The 18,202-nt window shown below is 38.5% G+C and overlaps 2 protein-coding genes across 3 annotated transcripts; one reads left to right on the top strand and one right to left on the bottom strand.

Moving 5' to 3' along the window:
- Positions 1 to 424: 424 nt before the first annotated feature.
- On the bottom strand, positions 425 to 7,022 carry haus3 (HAUS augmin-like complex, subunit 3). Of its 2 annotated transcripts, none has more exons than XM_036596185.1 (5): positions 6,931 to 7,022; positions 4,159 to 5,178; positions 3,026 to 3,477; positions 1,951 to 2,233; positions 425 to 944 (listed from the first exon to the last, which is right to left on the bottom strand). In XM_036596185.1, the coding sequence occupies exons 2-5, from the start codon at positions 5,137 to 5,139 to the stop codon at positions 729 to 731; spliced, it is 1,932 nt and encodes a 643-aa protein (XP_036452078.1). In that variant the 5' UTR covers positions 5,140 to 5,178; positions 6,931 to 7,022; the 3' UTR covers positions 425 to 728. The 2 variants fall into 2 exon arrangements, with proteins under 2 accessions (XP_036452078.1, XP_036452079.1); XM_036596186.1 differs by having other exon boundaries at positions 6,923 to 6,972.
- Positions 7,023 to 7,679: 657 nt separating this feature from the next.
- On the top strand, positions 7,680 to 17,491 carry LOC118825547 (prostaglandin reductase 1-like). Its single transcript, XM_036596206.1, has 9 exons — positions 7,680 to 7,766; positions 9,525 to 9,634; positions 9,726 to 9,771; positions 10,482 to 10,541; positions 13,592 to 13,759; positions 14,683 to 14,956; positions 15,113 to 15,218; positions 16,739 to 16,857; positions 17,291 to 17,491. Exons 2-9 carry the CDS (start codon positions 9,529 to 9,531, stop codon positions 17,399 to 17,401), a joined length of 990 nt encoding a protein of 329 aa, XP_036452099.1. The 5' UTR covers positions 7,680 to 7,766; positions 9,525 to 9,528; the 3' UTR covers positions 17,402 to 17,491.
- Positions 17,492 to 18,202: the final 711 nt, after the last annotated feature.

Genomic DNA, 18,202 nt, shown 5'->3' with positions numbered 1-18,202 from the left:
GCACAAGACACATATTATGTTTTTCTTTCTCACATTATGTCACTTGCAGCAAATGTTCAATAAATTAATAAATAGATGTATGCCATATTTAAGCTGATTCCCTGTATGAGAGGGATTTATTTGCAACCAGAAAATCAACAAACCATAATTTCACCAGGGGTGCCCAAATTAAGACTGTATATGTACTTAAAATTCAAAACAAGCACCATGTTTTGCAGCTCCGATCTGCAAGCTCATATATAGCAAAGGCAAAGTCTATTGTTGGCTACATAAATCACCCACTTCTGCCTTCCTGAAGTGGCTGTTTTTCTGGGACAAAGAACACACAGCTATAATAAGCTAATACTCATTGAGCTCCACAGATAACAACACCTGAGCAAGCACATCAAACCCTCATACTTAAAAAGCAGGAAACACTCAAGAATAAGGTCTATGCTCTTTTTATTAGTAGTAACAATGTTTCTTATTAAAAATTTTAATTCTTCAGAGTTAATTACACAAAAAAACCAAACACAAAGTGCACTTTCTAGCCAAACAAAAAAAAAAAGGCACCAGAACAGAAAGGTGCATGAAAGCAAACAATACACTCTTTGAGTGAAAACGTGAAAACTGCACTACATCTCCTCAGGCTCCAGATTCAAGGCTGATTTCCATGCATGCTGAACCCATATGAACAGCCATAATCACAGATACAGGGTCACTGGTGCAAACAGCCCTGTTTATTCAACCTATTTAGCACTAGTCCGGACTTCCATTTCCCTCACGGCCTTGCAGAGCAGTGTAGGATCCAGGTGGAAATAGACATACAGTTCTCTTTCTCGCCTGAGGGTGGCGTTCTGCTCCAGCTGAGCCCTTTTGATCCTCAGGTCTCCCACAACATCCTGTAGCAGCTTATACAGATTTTTTTGCTTCTCTTCCAGTTCACTCAGTACCACAGACAGCTCCTACAAAGGGACAAAAATAGATAGAGACCTTAGAGATTTTTAACACTAAACAAGTTGCACAACAATTCCTCGCTGTATTATTTCTGCTGATGTGTCTGTGACAGCAAAATAACGACATACTGTTTTGCAATGGTTCATTACTCTTACTCCGATGTAATAAAGGGGAATGAATATAGACAACAAAAAAATTAACATACAGAAATTTAAGCAACACTGATGCTCCATCATGCCTAAATTAACAATAAGATAATCCTTTGTAGTCCCACAACAGGGAAATTCTCAAAACATCAATATAAATCAAAGAATAAAATAAGAAACAAAAAAAATACTTTTTAACCTATTGCCACAGCTTTTGAAGGTATACAAAGATTACAGCTGTATAATATAAATGGTACTCCATATTCTGACTATATTACTACACTGCCAGTACAATATAACTTCCAATACATTAAATACACAATATACAATATATTTTAAAAATTGGAATCCTTCAATCAGGTTAAGAACTTGCTGTATTATTGTTTGCTAAACGCCCTCAGAAACCTATCTGGCACATCGGGGTCAGTTAAGCCACTCCCACTCCCACTCCCACTCCCAACACTCAATAAAATATTTAAAAAGCTGATATCAAGATAACAGTTAACAAGTTATATATTGTGCAGCCCTAATGAAGATTAGAAGGAATTGGAGTTATGATACATGACAAGTACAGTAAGTGAAAAAGAAACAAAAAGGGGTATTAAAAATACAAAACCAGTAAGAATTCAGAGTGTTCATCCAACATAGAAGAGAAAACAAAACTGTGTTGAAAAGGTGAACTCAGACATGAATAAGAAACCTGTAAACCCATCAACAAACAGTAAAACCTCTTGTGCTCCCTTAACAACAACTTAATGTGCCATGCAGTGAAAATGTAGATACTAACAAGTAGAAATAACTCACATTGCCTATGAGGTTTCAAAGCAGAGGATGGCAGCGAAGAAAAGGAAGAGAAAGTAAGACGTACCTGTGCATTAGGGCAGAGCTCCTGAACAGGTGTGGCTGTAGCTCGTACCTGCGGCCTCATGAGAGGCTGCATGATGAGGGAGTAAGCTGCACTCTCCAGAGCGTCTCGATCCCGCTCTAAACGCACACCAGCATAGCCCTGCTCACGAGACGCCCTTTCCAAAGCCTCACGAACGGAGAGAAGCTCCTCAAGCAAGCCAGAGGCTTTAGCCTCCAACCTCCCGAATGTCTGAAGAGGATCCTTACACTCAGAGGTCTGACCCAGCTCCAGAACCTGCAGCAGCCTGACACACACAATAGAAAACAGAAAATTACATAAATGATGTAAAGTTAAGGAAACCAAATTAAAAAGGAAAATAAGATTAAATGTCAGTAGAAACTTTGAAATTTCGAGAGAGAATACTTCAAAAACACCCCTTATTTAGCCAATTTTCCTCCTACCCAAATATAGGTAAAAAGCGAAAACAGGTTGTGTGTTTAAATTTACTTAGTTTTGCAGTTTTGGAGCTACGAGGCTAATAAATAACAGCTGACGGACAATACACTAGTATTTTAGTAGTGTGTAAACTGCATCACACACTTGCCTCAAACCATAAATAGCTATTAAGTAATTACACACAGACTTGCTCAGGTGCTTTGAGATACCATATGACAATGAGATTATTACTATCTATAAAAACAGACAAAGTACATCACATCTTTAGTGTTAGCAGCCATCTAGAAGCCAAAAATTTGTCTTTACTTCTTAATCTCAGTTTACATCAGATTACTTAACGATTTTAAAGTGGTTTGAGACAAGTGTGATGATTTAGACATTCAGTTTGCATAATAATAAACTGGTAGCTATTTGCGTCCGTTGCTTGTTAGCTACATTAGACTCTGTGCTCAAGTATACACCAAAGGTTTTAGCTGACTTGCTAAACTTTGGGTTAGAGAAAGATTGTATGAATTAGATTTTTGGATAAATAATCTTTAATGAACTTTAATGAACACCTAAATGAACACCTGTTAGTGAGGCTACAAAGACCGTGCAACAGAACAGCGGAAGTCTGTTTCTACAATAATTAATTTCTTACCTGCTAAAGGCGCTATCCTTAGAACCAATGACAGTCTTTGCATTAGGCCCAAGGCAGGGCATATGGGTCAGTTCAGGCAGGGACAGAGTGCTCAGTCTCTGAGCTGCTGCCTCAGATGCTCCCTCCAGTCTCTGGACTACCTCCTGCAGCTGTGCCACAGTCCTCCTCTCGATGCGGAGCTCTGCATCCTGGGCCAGACGCACCAGCTCAAATGAGGCCTTCTGGTGGAGCAGCTGGTCCCTAACCTCGGACTGCCGAGCAGTGTAATAGTTCTGCCGGGAGATCTGAAGGGCCAGATCACCACGCACCACAGGCACATTGAGCAGACGGGCACTCTCCCGGAGAGCCGTGCGGACAGGGTCGCGCATCAACATATCAAGGTCAGACTGGATGGACAGGAGCTCGGACTGGAGAGCAGGCTCACGCCAAGAGGCCTGCAGGGAACTGAGGGGCTACATGTGGGAGAGAAAGATAGAAACAATGAAAAAATATAAGTTATGACAATGTTAGAGCAGAGAATAGAGCAGAGAAAGAGCAAAAAGGGTGTTAAACCTCATGAAAAAGAAATGAACCTTAGGTGATGCAATATTACCATGACCAAATCTACAGCGTCACTGGAAATATGAGGGAAATCTAACTTCTTAGTGAGGCACAATTATTTTTATAAATAAAAACACACACACAATATATACAGGACAGGGATCTCAATATTGGTCCTGGAGAATTAAGCCAGTTTGGTGATTTCCTGCTCAAAACATATATACTCAAACCTGGTAAGTGACTCTGACCCAGAGTTCAATCAGGGACAGTGGAGCAGGGAAATCACCAAACTGTGCAAAAATCCTGGAACTGACTGTAACTGGCCTAGAAAGTAAAAAAAATCTTCAAAAAACATACTGCACACCGCATTCAGCATACATTTTCCAGCTGATCATGTCTCTTTGATCACATTTAATGATTCATTTACTATGGGAACAAAACCATACTAATACAAGGGACAACTTCAGGAGCTTATTTTTGCTGTAATGACAAATATACTAAATCCCCAAACCACTGCACAGTATTGAACCTGACACTGTTACACCCCTATTAGTGAATAAGACAGTCTAATTTTAATCTGCTGTATGCCATACCTGTGTTTGGCTGCCTAGCTGCTCAGTAAGCCAATCCCTCAGCGCCTGGTCTCCCTGCTCCTCTGCCTGCTCCTTCAGTAGCTGATATTGCGCCACCATGTGACCCCACTGCAGCTGGGCCATCTCCTTCCTCCTACTCTCCACCACCTTCTCATCTTCCTCTTCCTCACATTCACTGCAACAGCTCAGCTCCACTGGCTGGAAGCGCTTCGCGGAGGAGCTCTCCACCATATCAGAGATGCCTTGGAAGAACTGTCGCTGGGTGTAGGCCGCCAAAGCCTTGGTGTTTTGCTCCTCCTGGCGGAGGTAGGGCTCCAGGGGCAGTTGAGACAGCAGCACCGGTGGCCCTGACTGGGCAGCTACTGCTGGGATGACTCCATCTTTTTTCTCTATTAATGGGACCTCAGCATCGAAGAAACCAGCAAGCTTTGTGGTCTCCTTCACAAGACCTTCTAAAGTGGCATTGGTGGCTGCATTTTCAACTGCGAGGGCTGAACTGGCATCTTTCACTGCAGTGCTTCCTTCCTGGTGGAGTATTTGAGCTGCTGATGAGTCAGCTCCACGGCTAGCAGCCAGCACTTGGAGCTTCTTCAGCCTGCGCAGTTTCAACTGCTTCTCTTTCCGTAAAGCCTGGAGTTCAGCCTCCAAATCTTCCACAGAAACATCTCCCTCTACACACAATGAAGGGAGAGACCCTCGAGCACCTACAGTTCCATCATTTGTTCCGCAAGTCTTCAGCAGGTCCTGAAGTGTTGCTTCATCCAAAATGGGCTTTCCAGAGTCTCGTAGGACCCGAAACGCCTGCACTTCTTCTGGCGTGAGGACATTGTTTTGGTTCACTCGATGACAGAAGAAGCGCAAAAGATGCAGGTTGTCCGGTGCAGCATCAAACAACCAGTCGAATTCTGAACCTTTCAGTGAAGACACACCTGGATAACCCAACCGCGAGAGGGCCTCAACGAACCTGTCCCCATTGAGCATGACTGAAATCGGATCCCCCAAACAAGTTTACACTTTACCCTGCAGTAAATTTTGAGATAAGACAGCTTTGATTTATTCAGAGTCAAAAACAGTGAAGATACTAAAAAAACAGCATCACTCTTTAAAACGGGTGCCCAAAGGGTTTTTTTTCCCCAGAGATGCCATAGAAGAACTACTTTTCAAGATAACTAAAGACCTATATTTGAGAGCGTGCTTAAGAGTTCAAAGGTTTATATTATCTTAATGTTTTGAAAAGGTTCTTCACACTCATATGGGTATAAAATGGGATTTGTACAGCATGAAGAAAATATTTAAAAGGAACAGGGACTATATTTGAGGACTGACATCATTTACAAATAAGAACAGCCATAAACCTTTACCACCTTGCTTTCATTCATATGTAGACGTGTGTCAATACAATCTCATGACACAAAGTAACAACAGAATTGCAGGTAATGCACGACAAATGGTTTTCTTGTTGTTCCCCACAGTCTCCAGTCAGAAGGGCACAAATCGGTTTAAATGAGAGGAGGCACCTTCCACCACATTCTCAAACAACCTTCTTCATCCTCAGGTCAGCAACTTTTAATAACAACAATAACGTGTCAATCATGTCACCTAAAAGGAAATTTCCCTCGATTTTTCCCTAAATTTATGCATAAGTCAATGGTTGACATGTAAATAAAGTGATTTAGAAGGATGTGAGGTAAAATCGTTCATTGTAGGGAAACTTACGGACACTTTACAGCAGAAAACAAGTCACTTACTATACAAAATGAACAGTGAACCTACAATGTTTTATTATAAGTAACGCTGATGATAGTAAAACACTGGCAAAACAGAAAGGAAAAAATCGTTTCTAAGTACTTTCCTTACAACGTCCTGCATATACCTCTCCATTCTTGAACAGACTTTTAAATGTCTTATGCAAAACATTATAAAACTATGACCAAGCATTAGGCCTATTCATTACCATTTTGTGTAAAAGCTTACACAAAGTCAGAAAAATCTTCAGATTTCCGATTGTTGTCACCACCACTGTAAACAACTCACCACCTTCTCCACAAGGGAGCATTTTACATCAAATCAAATCAGTCTGAATGACCATTTTCATCTGATCGATTCAATTATGCATAGAAATGGAAAAAACGGTTAACTTTCTCTTTCTGACACAGGAATAAAGTTAACTTAGCTGACGTTACAAAACTTCTACAGAACGAACCTGATGTTTCTACTTAACCTAGCTAAGCTACAGGGCTCAGAGGAACAAAAACAAACGAGACTAAGAAACATTCAGAAATTTACCTCAGAAATATTAGCTGCTATGCTAATAGCTAACTAATTAGGTTATCTAGCTTAATTCTGACTCGGCAGTGAATCAGAAGCAACAAAACCCCATCAATCTAGCATTTAGCCAGCTACAAACTGCGAAAATTAATTGAGAAAAAGTAGCTAACGCTAATGTTAGCTAACAAACAATATATCGGTAAAAATCTTAGCGCAGACACTGTGCCTAAAACGCAGTGAAACATTAACCTGTGTTTATGTGTCCTTCAACAAAACCACCCAGACAGAATAAACGCATTAGGTTACTACCTGTGTGCTACGGTTTTCTGGCCCTGTTCAGACACAAGTGAGACTGTAGAGCTAGCCGGCTAGCTAACTAGGTTAGTTGGCTCGCTTTGCTAGGTGCGAAACGGTACTCTGAGGGAATTTCAGAGAGAAACAAAGTCTGATTAAATTGTGAGCAAATGCATAGCCTTTGATAAAACAGTAGACATACTGAATTACCGTGTACACACGTCGCTGGCGTATCTCGGAAGGCTCTGAGAGTCTGTCGGACGCAGGACGCTCGTTCAAAACTACAGAAACGAAAAGGGCGCGCTGCTGGCTACGTCACCGCAACTGGGCGGGGCTTTACTTTAAAAATTCTGTCTGCATTTTTGGCGCATTTTAATTTATCCAGATTGCACAAACAACTGCATGTACATTTTAAAGACACGCCAGTAGTCAAAACAAACGTTTATTGTAATTTAATTACTAGTACTTATGACATTTTGATGTGACATTTTTAAAACGGACAGTACTGAAAGCAGAGCCCCAAAACAAGTTTAGTAAACTGAACCCAAAATATTTCATTCTCTGACCCTAAAAAAGAATTGTATAATTTTATAAGAACACGTAGTGTTTGTGTAGTGCTGTATAATATTTCTATAATAATTTACAATAAATTCTCCTCAGCATAATATCCCTGTTGAACTGCCTTATAGTATTATATAGGACGAATAGTGTACCGCTTTACCTGTAGTAAACTTTAATCATTATCTGATTTTATTATAAGATTCTTATAGTAACTCTGTAGCATTGCTAAATATTTTTTTTCACAAAATGTTTTGTGAACTAGTGAGCGGGTTATAAACTCCTTCAGTACATATCTACATGCAGTTGCAGCGCTGAAACCCATTGGTGCACTGAGAGTGATTGACATGACTTAGAGCGAATCAGAGCAGCGGAGATTTCGCCAGAGACGAGCCAATCGTGATAGAGTTCCTCCCACATTCGGTCTGTTCAACAGACTCTGCTTGAACCGCAGCAACTTCACAGGCGTGGAGGGACAGGAACATCAGGTAGAGACAAAATAAGGGGTTTATAGCTGATTAGTTAACGGGTACATAGTTCAGGGGACTGTATCTCTGATAAACTGGTTTCGTTTTACTCATAAGTGCACGGGAAGGCATGTAAAAAGCCTGTGTCGTCCTGGGTCGTGCAGGGCAGCGCTAGACGCTCAGTGAGAGTTTTCAGGAGGGAAAGTTGGCGTGTTTGTGCCGAGGTTCACCGTTATATAACCCGAGATTGTTACAGTGATAGTGCTCCGTCTGCCACATAACTTGGTTCTACGTAGTTGACAATATTGCAGATTTAATGTCTGACTCAGTACCTAAAATGGGTGACTATATACTCAGTCAGGATTGGTGTGTATATGCATATGCATTCTCTTTTGTTTAGGGTTTGTTTTGTTAAGGTTTGCTAAGTATAAACATAGGCATGTCCAGATGAAGAATTATCCTAAATAATGTCTCCTCTTAATCTCATTCACTTAGTGATAAAGTTCTATGTGAAGTCAATGCTAGACCTCTCCTGTTTCTAGAATTCAGCTCTTGAAGAACCTATGGATTTTAGATTTTCTCACTTAAATATTTCTGAAAATATAGTCTCACAGATGTTATAATATTTTGTGTCTGACCCCAGTCTCACCTATGAAAAGTGTAAGATCGAATCATTTTTATATAGGGGTCATTGATGCAAATTGTGTGTGTGTGTGTGTGTGTGTGTGTGTGTGTGTGTGTGTGTCCAAGTACATTATTTCCCCAAAAAGTTAAATTCAAGACCTATCAGATTATTCCATGCATCCATATTAAACTCAGTTTCTTTTTGCATCCAAAAGTATCAAAAATGTCAGGTGGTGCAACTGTCCAACCATGTATGTTGATTAAGTAAACTTTCAAAAAAGGTAGTTGTTATATACAATTCTGAATTAAATAGTTTGGCATGATTTATGGATAAAACTCTTGTTGGATAACAACTACCTGTTGCAAAATAAGGCAATCAAAAAGGTACTCAGCTCACTGAAAAACTTTTGTCTGCAAGTTTTTACTTCCTCAAATGTCAGACGGAACAGCCAAAAACAAAAGACTTGGATGTTCACTTGCTTTTACGAAAGAGCGGCCAGGGTGTTGCATCATAAAGATGGCCCATGTGGCTTTTGATGCAATACCAAAGTCAGTAGCCCTTTTTGGCCCTTTGGAAAAAATGTCATTTTTGACTCATGGTTAGAATGGCTCAGTGTACCATGTCAGATAGTCTGACCTCATGAAAAAGTGTAGTTATTATAATAATGTTTATTTATTTGAAAAAGATGTAAGTACGAACTCAAGTTCAAGGACAAAGATTTCTACTGGTTTTTAAGCAGATTTGTTTAATTTGAAGTTAGTCTGAAAAGTCAGGTGACACAACCAGTAAATGGTGCAACCAGACCAGCACAGTTTTAGTAACTGAAATAGGCAATTAAAGCTTTGATAACACTAACTTTATTTAAGATATAAAATGCGTATAGATATAAATGCAAATATATGTCCAGATATAAAAATGCACATCATGTCCTGTTTAATAAGATTTTTAAAGATTGTCATCTTGAAAACCTTATTTGTCATTGACCCATGTATGTATTTTCTACATCACAGAAACCTTTCAGTAGTAAATTAGTTGAGATTAAACACGTCTCACAAAAAAGGTTTAGGCAAACTAATTATAGCTAATAAGCAAAAGAAATGGCAATTTTGTCAAATAAAGATCTTGTTTTCCATTCTTGGTTGTCCCAAACAAAGAACTATGGTTCAAGCTAAGAGCTGGATCCTGAAGCAGCACTTTGAGGGTTTTCCTAAAGACAGTGACTTCGAGCTGAAGCAGGAGCAGCTCCCTGAGCCCAAAGATGGAGGTTGGTGGCTGAAAAGATTTGTTTTTCCACTCTGGACTGGATATATGTGTTTTCCCTGTTGTTGGTAACTCTGGCGTAACTGTGGTTGCAGAGGTGCTTGTGGAAGCAGTGTTCCTGAGCGTGGACCCCTACATGAGGTAAGTGTTCCAGTCAGTGCAATGTAAGGCTCTTGTTGTGAGAAAACATCTGGATCATTCTACAAAAACTTTACAATGTGCATCGATTTACAACAGTTTTAGCATATTTTAAAAACAGTAAATATTTTCAAACATTAAAGGTAAAATCTTTTACAATTTCAGGTTAAAAAACACAAAACAAATCTTAGTTATTATTGTGTTTTTTGCAAATTCCTTGTTTTTTTTACATTGATGATCAATTTCATTGATATTTGTTTGTCCCTCAGTTATTTTTATGCAACTTCTAATTCATAGAATAATATTCAAGCTTCCTCTTTTGGTGTAAAGTATATGTCTGAGGTTAGTTTAAGATCAACATTTGCTAATGTAGTTGGTGACTGGATATTTCATCCTTTATACTTTTTTGGAATTGTAGTTGTGTACATATTAAACTTTTTAAAAGTTTAAAGAACCTCCTCTTTTTTCTAGAACCAAATTTTCAAGCCAAGAACCCTTTAGGAAACTTTGTTTTTAAGAGAATATACATGACTTTAAGCAGACAGTGGTAGTGTAATTATGTCGTAGGGTCATTACTAGTTAAACACTTTTTAATGTGCCCTGCTCTCTACCATTTAACAGTATATTCCTTTATGTTTTTAGGAAACCTTTTTCTTTTCTTTAAGACACGTTTTTTCTGATCTATCATGACTGTTCTTGTCTTTTTCCTCCAGGCCTTACAGTCGTGTACGAATGCAGCCAGGCGATGTGATGATTGGAACACAAGTGGCTAAGTAAGAGAAAAAGGTTGTTTTTTCATGTTTTCCCTGCTCTGACACACATGATTCATCTCATAACTTATTTCTTCATTAGTAAAGAATATGACTCACTTGTGTTAAAATGGGGAAACACAAACCTGTGCAGTAGAAGAAGACATTCATGTAGAGGATGAATGTACAATCTACAGTTTATTTGCTCTCATGGCCCATTAAAGCCATCAGTGATTCAGAGGGTAGCCCTGTATAACCCACATATCTCAGAGTGCAAAAGACATATATCTGCATGTTTACATGCAGACAAGCAGTAACAGCCTTTAAAATGGCTCTTCACACAAACTCATAATGTGTCATTCCTCAATCAGGAAACTGTGCAAGCACCACCAACACCACAACCAGGGTTGGGTAGTAACAGAATGCATGTAACGGCATGACGTAATCAGAGTACAACAAAAATGTAAGTGTAATCTATGACAGTTGCAGTGGAAAAGACAGTAATCAGATTACAGGTAGATTATAAAACCAGAGTGATTACCAGCAGGATTACATTCAAATGCAAACTTGCTGTCTTTCACTGAAATTCACCGTTTTAATGATAAATGTGTCGAGTTGTGTAGATTTAAAGAGTATTTGAGGGAAGGTGGGAGGTGGTCCTGCTGCCAGGAGAGAATTCTGAAGACCCCCCCCAGTAGCAGTTGACGGTTTTTATTCAGCCAATCTATAGAATTTTGTTAAGTATTTTATTTTTATTGGCAGAACTGAGATCTGCAGCATTTTCTTGAAGATATTCAAATCACGCGTTTAACCTGGATTTCCTCATTGCCAGATTCTGCTACAGTAAACTGAGCTGATCAGACAGTAAACTCTTCAATCTTGTTTGTTGCTCCGTAATATACTACATCTTGACTGACTATAAATCAAACTTTTGAAAACCTTAACCCTGCACAACTTCGGTCCTGGAGGGCCAGTGTCCAGCACAATTTGGTGATTTACTTCTTCCAACACAGCTGACTACATTTATCTGTTAACTGCCAGGTTAAGTGGGTGTGTTTGATCAGGGAAACCTCCAAACTGTGCTGGACACCGGCCCTCCAGGACCGGAGTTGTGCATCCCTGTCAGGCTTTAACTAACAATCTGAAACATGAAAAGGGAACAAATTAATTCTTGTGAGCCACAAAGTTAGTTTTTTGTTTTCACTTGTGTTGATTTCTTTCTTCAGTAGATTTCGATGATGTATGCAAAATGTAAATATCTATAAATTATCATTATTTGTAACCAAGACGATCAGCTCCCACTTAATGCCTATGTTAATGGAGAGAGCTGATTAGGGAACATCTAAAAATTATGATCATGTAAAGCCAAGCAGGATGCACCAACATGAACAGCCTTTGAGCAGATACAACACACATGATGACCAGTTAAAGATTTTAGAATTACTTCTATTAATGATTATTTTTGATGAGGGGTCTCAAAAAAAGATTTATACCAGATTGATCTTCTGACTTCGGCATGAAACACAACAGATTTTTAACAAACAAGTCAAATAAGGAAACGTCTCAGTACAGTAGTGTAGTTGTAACTATTTTGCATTTGATCCAGTGCACTGGATCTTTCTACGTTAATTACTTAATAGTCTCGAGTACCGATTTATAATTAAAAAAAAAATTCTGTTAAAATGATTTTTTAAGTTTTTTTTCCTGGGGAGCAAAGCTTGATTTCTGAACTTTAAGATTTAAGTATACATGTGTAAACTTAAACAAATTGCACAGTTATACAAATTTGTGTTTAATGTGTGCTAAGTTATATTCTTGTTAAAAAGTCTCGTTGAAATTATTTTTCAATTTTCTTTAAGTAAACATCTTTAATTAAAGACAGAAAATCCAAAGGTAACAGAAAGTAATCAGATTACATTACTTTAATATAGTAATCATTTGGATTAGGTTAAAATCATGTTGTTAAACAGGTAATCAGTAATCTGTAATGAAATACATTTTTAAAGTAACCCTCTCAACCCTGACCACAGCCCTCCAAAAATGTGTTACATATATGTTTGCTGTGCTTTCTGTTAGTGAACTTAGAGAAAGTCCTGTGGCAGATGCTGAACTTTTATTCCAACATTGTATATTTATGCTAATTTTCAGGGAGTACCTAAATAAATCTACATTTTCCTTCTTTGTTTGTTAGTTATTCATATGGCAGTGAATGTATTAGAACTGTACTCGTATTTCTGACTGTAGTGCTGTGTTCCTGCTACCTGAGCATTTTCTCTCAGTAGCTGGGGTGGTTAGAAGGGGGAGGTAAAACATGTCATTGTTGGTTAATATAGATATGGTGGCATTTTAGAGGCAGGAAACAGTCACTACACTTTCAATCAAAGTAAGAGTTTTGTCTTTTTAATTGTTATAATGTAGTTATTTGCGTGTCTCTGGTCAAATTACATGGTTTATTGGGGGCAGTCAGATTATGGGGTGGCAGCAAAATGTAGCTCATGCAAAATATATCTATTTCTATATATTTGTGTATTTCTATATCTACTGTATATAGGTTTGTAACAGTTTTGGAAATAATGAGTATAATAATTTTTGCAAAGAATAAAAACAGACGTATAATGGAAGATAATTTTATAATAAAGGTGGTATTAATCATAGTAAAGTGCTGATTTTTCTTGCCTGTGTAAAGCTCACTGCAAACATGTTTTATAAAAAAAAGTCTTGAAAGTGGTCTATTGTTGTCGACAGTGTTTTTGGACTCCTTCATTTTATTTTTTAAGCTTTTTCCATTATATTAAACTCATCAAAAATACAGAACTTGTGTACTAAAGTTTGCAAAAAAATATAATATTTAACTGTATTCCCTGTAGAAAGTGTTAACTCATTTTCACCAAGAGATTCAACAAAACATGTAATATGGCTGGGAGTGTTCAAACCTTTGCTACAACTGCATAATGAACTAACATGGTAAAAAAGTGATTTCAGGTTGACTTTAAAGTTACTCCCCTAAAGATTTCTGTAAAGTTAGTCACTGCTGCTCATGTTTGTAGGTAAGGCTTTTATGTTTTTATCTCCAGAGTGATTCAGAGTAATAACCCAGCGTTTCCTGTCGGGTGTCACGTGGTTGGTCAATGCGGATGGAGAACACACACGGTATCAGATGGGACTGGTCTCACTGTGGTCCTGAATGACTGGCCTCAGGATGTTTCCCTCTCTCTTGCTCTTGGAGGCCTCGGCATGCCAGGGTACAAACTTGATCATCTGCTTTTCTGTAGTGGTGTAGTTTGTAGATTTGTAAAACTAAAGTAATGCTAAATAATCATGATCTATAACCTGGAAATTCCAAACTAAACTCAGTGGACAGTGGATCTCATATGCACTGAAATAAAGCGATGAATTGAATGTACTAGGTTCAAATGTGTATCATTTCCACATGAATACAATTTATTACATCAACTATTATTGAGCGTGTAAACTGAAAGACTAAAATGTGTAATGTATTGTATTCATGTTGAATGATTATACATTTGTATCATGTAATCAGTGCCTTCTTGTTCAGGGTACTTTTTATATAAAGGAAATTTATATTACGTTTTTTTCAGGTCTGTTAGGGATTGCCTGTATTTATTGAGAAATGTTCTCATTTTGTACTTTTTCCATGACAACATCGATGTCAGCAGAGCCTGTAGTGCGTAAATTGAGATATTCTCTTCCGAAAGAGACCAGTTTGTGGTGTGTGATTTCAGTCATCTTGTCAAAATGTATTTGTCATTGAGCTGACTTCTCTAAAGAGTATTTAGAAGTCCAGATTCAGGTACTGGGTAGATATGAATGTACTGATATTATTTCTTGATGTCTCTGCTAAAAGATAATATGAACATGAAAAATAACAAATGCATTGCCTTTAAGTCATTCCACAATACATTACTGAAAGAAAAAGATAAAAAAAATGCTTTAAATGACTATAAATGACCGTGTCTGTCAGGCCATTTTTTATTGGAAGTGAGAGTAGCACCAGAATTTAAAATATGCATTATCATGCAAATTACCAACCAATCCTTTCCAATTTATCACAAGTGCACATTATATATTTGATTATTTTTGTAACTGCTTTATCATGACTGTCCTAGCAATGTCACATGCTTTTTTTCCTTCCATTGCTCTGCAGGTTGACAGCTCTGTATGGTTTAGAGGAGGTGCTGGCCATCAAACCAGGAGAGACTCTGTTGGTGAATGCAGCGGCTGGTGCTGTGGGGAGTGTAGTAGGTCAGATCGCTAAACTGAAAGGCTGTAAAGTGGTGGGTTCAGCTGGGAGTGATGCTAAAGTGGCCTACCTGAAAGAGCTGGGCTTTGACCACGTCTTCAACTACAAGACCGTGCCTTCTCTGGAGGAAGTGCTGAAGCAGGCCTCACCTGAAGGATACGAATGCTTTTTTGACAATGTAAAAAAGTGGATTAGTTTTAGCCCAGACTGTCCATTACTGTTGCTTGACTTAACTTTAGAACAATACAAAAAGAACTCATTTTTTAGAACTTCTGTCCTACCTTCTGTTCTTGATTTGTTCGTAGTTTGATTGTTCTCAATTCATTTTCCACAGGTTGGTGGACATTTCTCCAGTGTCGCGCTCCCGCAGATGAAACGCCTTGGGAGGATTGCTGTATGTGGAGGAATTTCCTTGTACAATGACGAAGAACCCCAAACAGGTCTGCCTTTCAGCTGCAAACCCTGATTTTTGGATGCCATTCCACAGTTGGCCTGAAGGTGGTGCAATGAATCGTTGCCGCACAGATAGGCCTGTTTCACACATACTACCTCTGTGCATGAGTGACGCAATGCTTTTCATTTCGCCACTCATGTTAACTGGAGTGCCAACAGTGCAGTAGTGCATACCAGACACAGCACTGCATCTAGAGAATAGGAGTCAAACCTACTTTTTCCATGTAATACAGAGGCAGTATGTGTGAAACAGTAGATGTTCAGCACAACCTACTACCTGACAGAGCAGTGCTTCTAGCAGTTCCTTGTTAGATAAATTCCTTTTAAAGGTCAATAATGACCACTTTTCATGTAGAAAGACTCCTGTATTTCAGGGTGATCAGGTACCATCCTGTGTTACCTTACGTGTGGCATCATACATGACTGAGACAAAGCTTACCAGTATTGTTTTAGATTATATTTAGTTGTGCAGGGCTTGAGAAAACTAAAAGAAGTCTCCAGAAATTCTTGCCCAATATGTTGATGTAATTTGCAACAGGTAGTGACTTATGTTAATGCTTCGCTATGTAGGTTTTGAGGATTTGAAGAACTCCCTGGTGGAAATGTGAACGTGCATGCAACGTCCAGAAAAAGATTTTGTAACGTTGTTTGTGCATAGGACCCCCGTGAACTCCCGTGAAATCCAAATTGACACCTCTGGCTTTTAAAAATACTATTTCAGACCTAACAGGGTGAATCACAACACCATATTTTAGCCTGTTCTTTTTTTTCCCCTCCTGTCTCAGTAAAGCTACTGTCAGGACCAATGGCTATCCCCTTCAACCCCAGGCTTCCAACATATTATGAATAAAAAATAAATCTTTTAATACCAGCTAAACACTTACTCTAACAACTATTTTAAGTCTTAAGTTCTCAAAAGATGTCAAAAGGAAAGAGTCTTCAGACGCTGAACTTGTGGAAGAGGGAAAAAGGCTTCTTCTTTATTTCAGCATCAAGTGGCACAGAGTCTCGAGAGACCCAACTGCGCAAATACAGTGTTCCAAACAACCGTTTATATACCATTTATTTGGGGTAATTTGATATCCCCCGCCTTACTTTTCAAATTTTGCTATTAGTTCATCTTCTAATAGGTACATCTCTTCGTCCATCAATTTAGTCATCGCATGATGAGCTCACTCCTAAAACTGGTTTCAACATGTATTTACCAGTCTGCTTTACCTTTCAAGGTTAACTTGCCCCTCTCTTCACTGGGTCAGTGGCCTCTCTGTGAACCCAGGGGCTTTCCAGTGTCTAGAATCTCCTATGCAGACAGACTAAGGCCTACCCTTTGTGAGAGCATTAATATTCTGTTAGTCAATACTACCTGTTTGGTTATTGATTACAATATCTACTCTATTTGATTACTGATTAAGGTAATATTTATTCAAAATCTATCACTACCTCAGAATCTTACAGCTTGCAGCTTTAAAACCTATGATAGTGGTAAAACGTGTGTGGTCTGCCACAGGTCCTTATCCCCACCTGAACATGATCTTTAAGGAGTTGCGGATGGAAGGCTTTCTAGTGGGCAGGTGGGCGCATAAGAATGAGGAGTCTCTGAAGAGGATGCTGGCCTGGGTGCAGGAGGCAAGTTGTGGCTTTTTAAACAGCTATTAGTTCAGATCACACTAATTGGTTCATAAATGTTCTACATGTTGTCTGATAACAGCACGTTATACCGTACAATGTAACGATACATTACACTGATCGGTGGTTGTTAAGCTGCAACAACAGTTGTGTTACTCAGCTCAAATTGCTAATATTAAAACATATATTAGAAACACTGTTCAGGGCTTATTTTTGTCCTTTACAAAACTGATGTGAAAAAGCAACACTTTTTGTTTCGTGAGTAAGACTGTCCTCCAGCAGCCAAATCACAGCCCTGATGTTTTTCAGGATTACTTGCTCCCTCTTGTGGTCTATTGCCTAAATCCGGCACTCTCTCTTCCTATTCATAGTGCATATAGAGGAGCTTTTTAATGCATGATTTGTGTCCTGACCTTGTCTTTTCTTGATGCAGGGTAAACTGAAGTGTAGAGAACATGTAACTGTTGGCTTTGAGAACATGCCTGCAGCCTTCATGGGGATGCTACAGGGTGAGAACACAGGGAAGGCCATCATTAAAGTCTGAGGACTTTGCTTCACTCTCAAGCTTATAAAATAAACACTGTTTTGCTCTCAATCTCTAAACATATAATAAAATCTGTGATTTGCTGTTGTAGATGGTTGTGTTTTCTTTTGGTCTGTAATAGAAAGTGTGATGTTTCTGCCATTTCTTTTAAAGCATCTTGTACAGCAACTTTAACACAGAAATCTTACTCCACTGAGTCTCCATTCTGTTGCGTACCAGCTGACACGTTGGATGCATTTAATCAATCCAGAATCCTGGCTGTTTAGTGAAATATCAACTCTGTTCACTGGCTAAGCTGATCGTCAGGATCAGTCACTCAAAAAAAAATTGAATAAAAATCTGAATATTTTTTCATGTTCACTATATTTACTATTTTAGCATAATACATATTAGCTCAATTTACGTGTTATCTTAAAAACTAGTATTTTGACCGTTTTACTCATGTTCTTACATCTGAGAAGTTAAAGACCATTTGGTCAACTACAGAAGAAGGTGAAGGATTGAAATGCATCATTACATGCGATATTCAGAATTAATGTAGTCCCAGATTAGATTATTAGATTACCTGTTCATGCGGTGCTGTGCAAAAGTGCTGTGTTCTTTATTTATTTCATTTCCAGTCAAAACAGCCATTAAGTAGAAGTTAATAATAAGTTACATTTATATAGTGCCTTTCACAAACCCAAGGTCGCTTCACATAGCATGGGCAAACAAACAAACCAAAAAAAAAAAATTCTAAGATGTGAAGGAGGAAGAAAAATGCTGATTAAAGAGAAAAGTCTTTAGGTCAGATTTGAAGGA

This window comes from Colossoma macropomum, unplaced genomic scaffold, assembly GCF_904425465.1.
Source record: "Colossoma macropomum unplaced genomic scaffold, Colossoma_macropomum, whole genome shotgun sequence".
Taxonomy (NCBI): Eukaryota; Metazoa; Chordata; class Actinopteri; order Characiformes; family Serrasalmidae; genus Colossoma; species Colossoma macropomum.
Note: the sequence above shows the minus strand (reverse complement) of the source record. Positions and strands in the feature narration are given on the sequence as shown.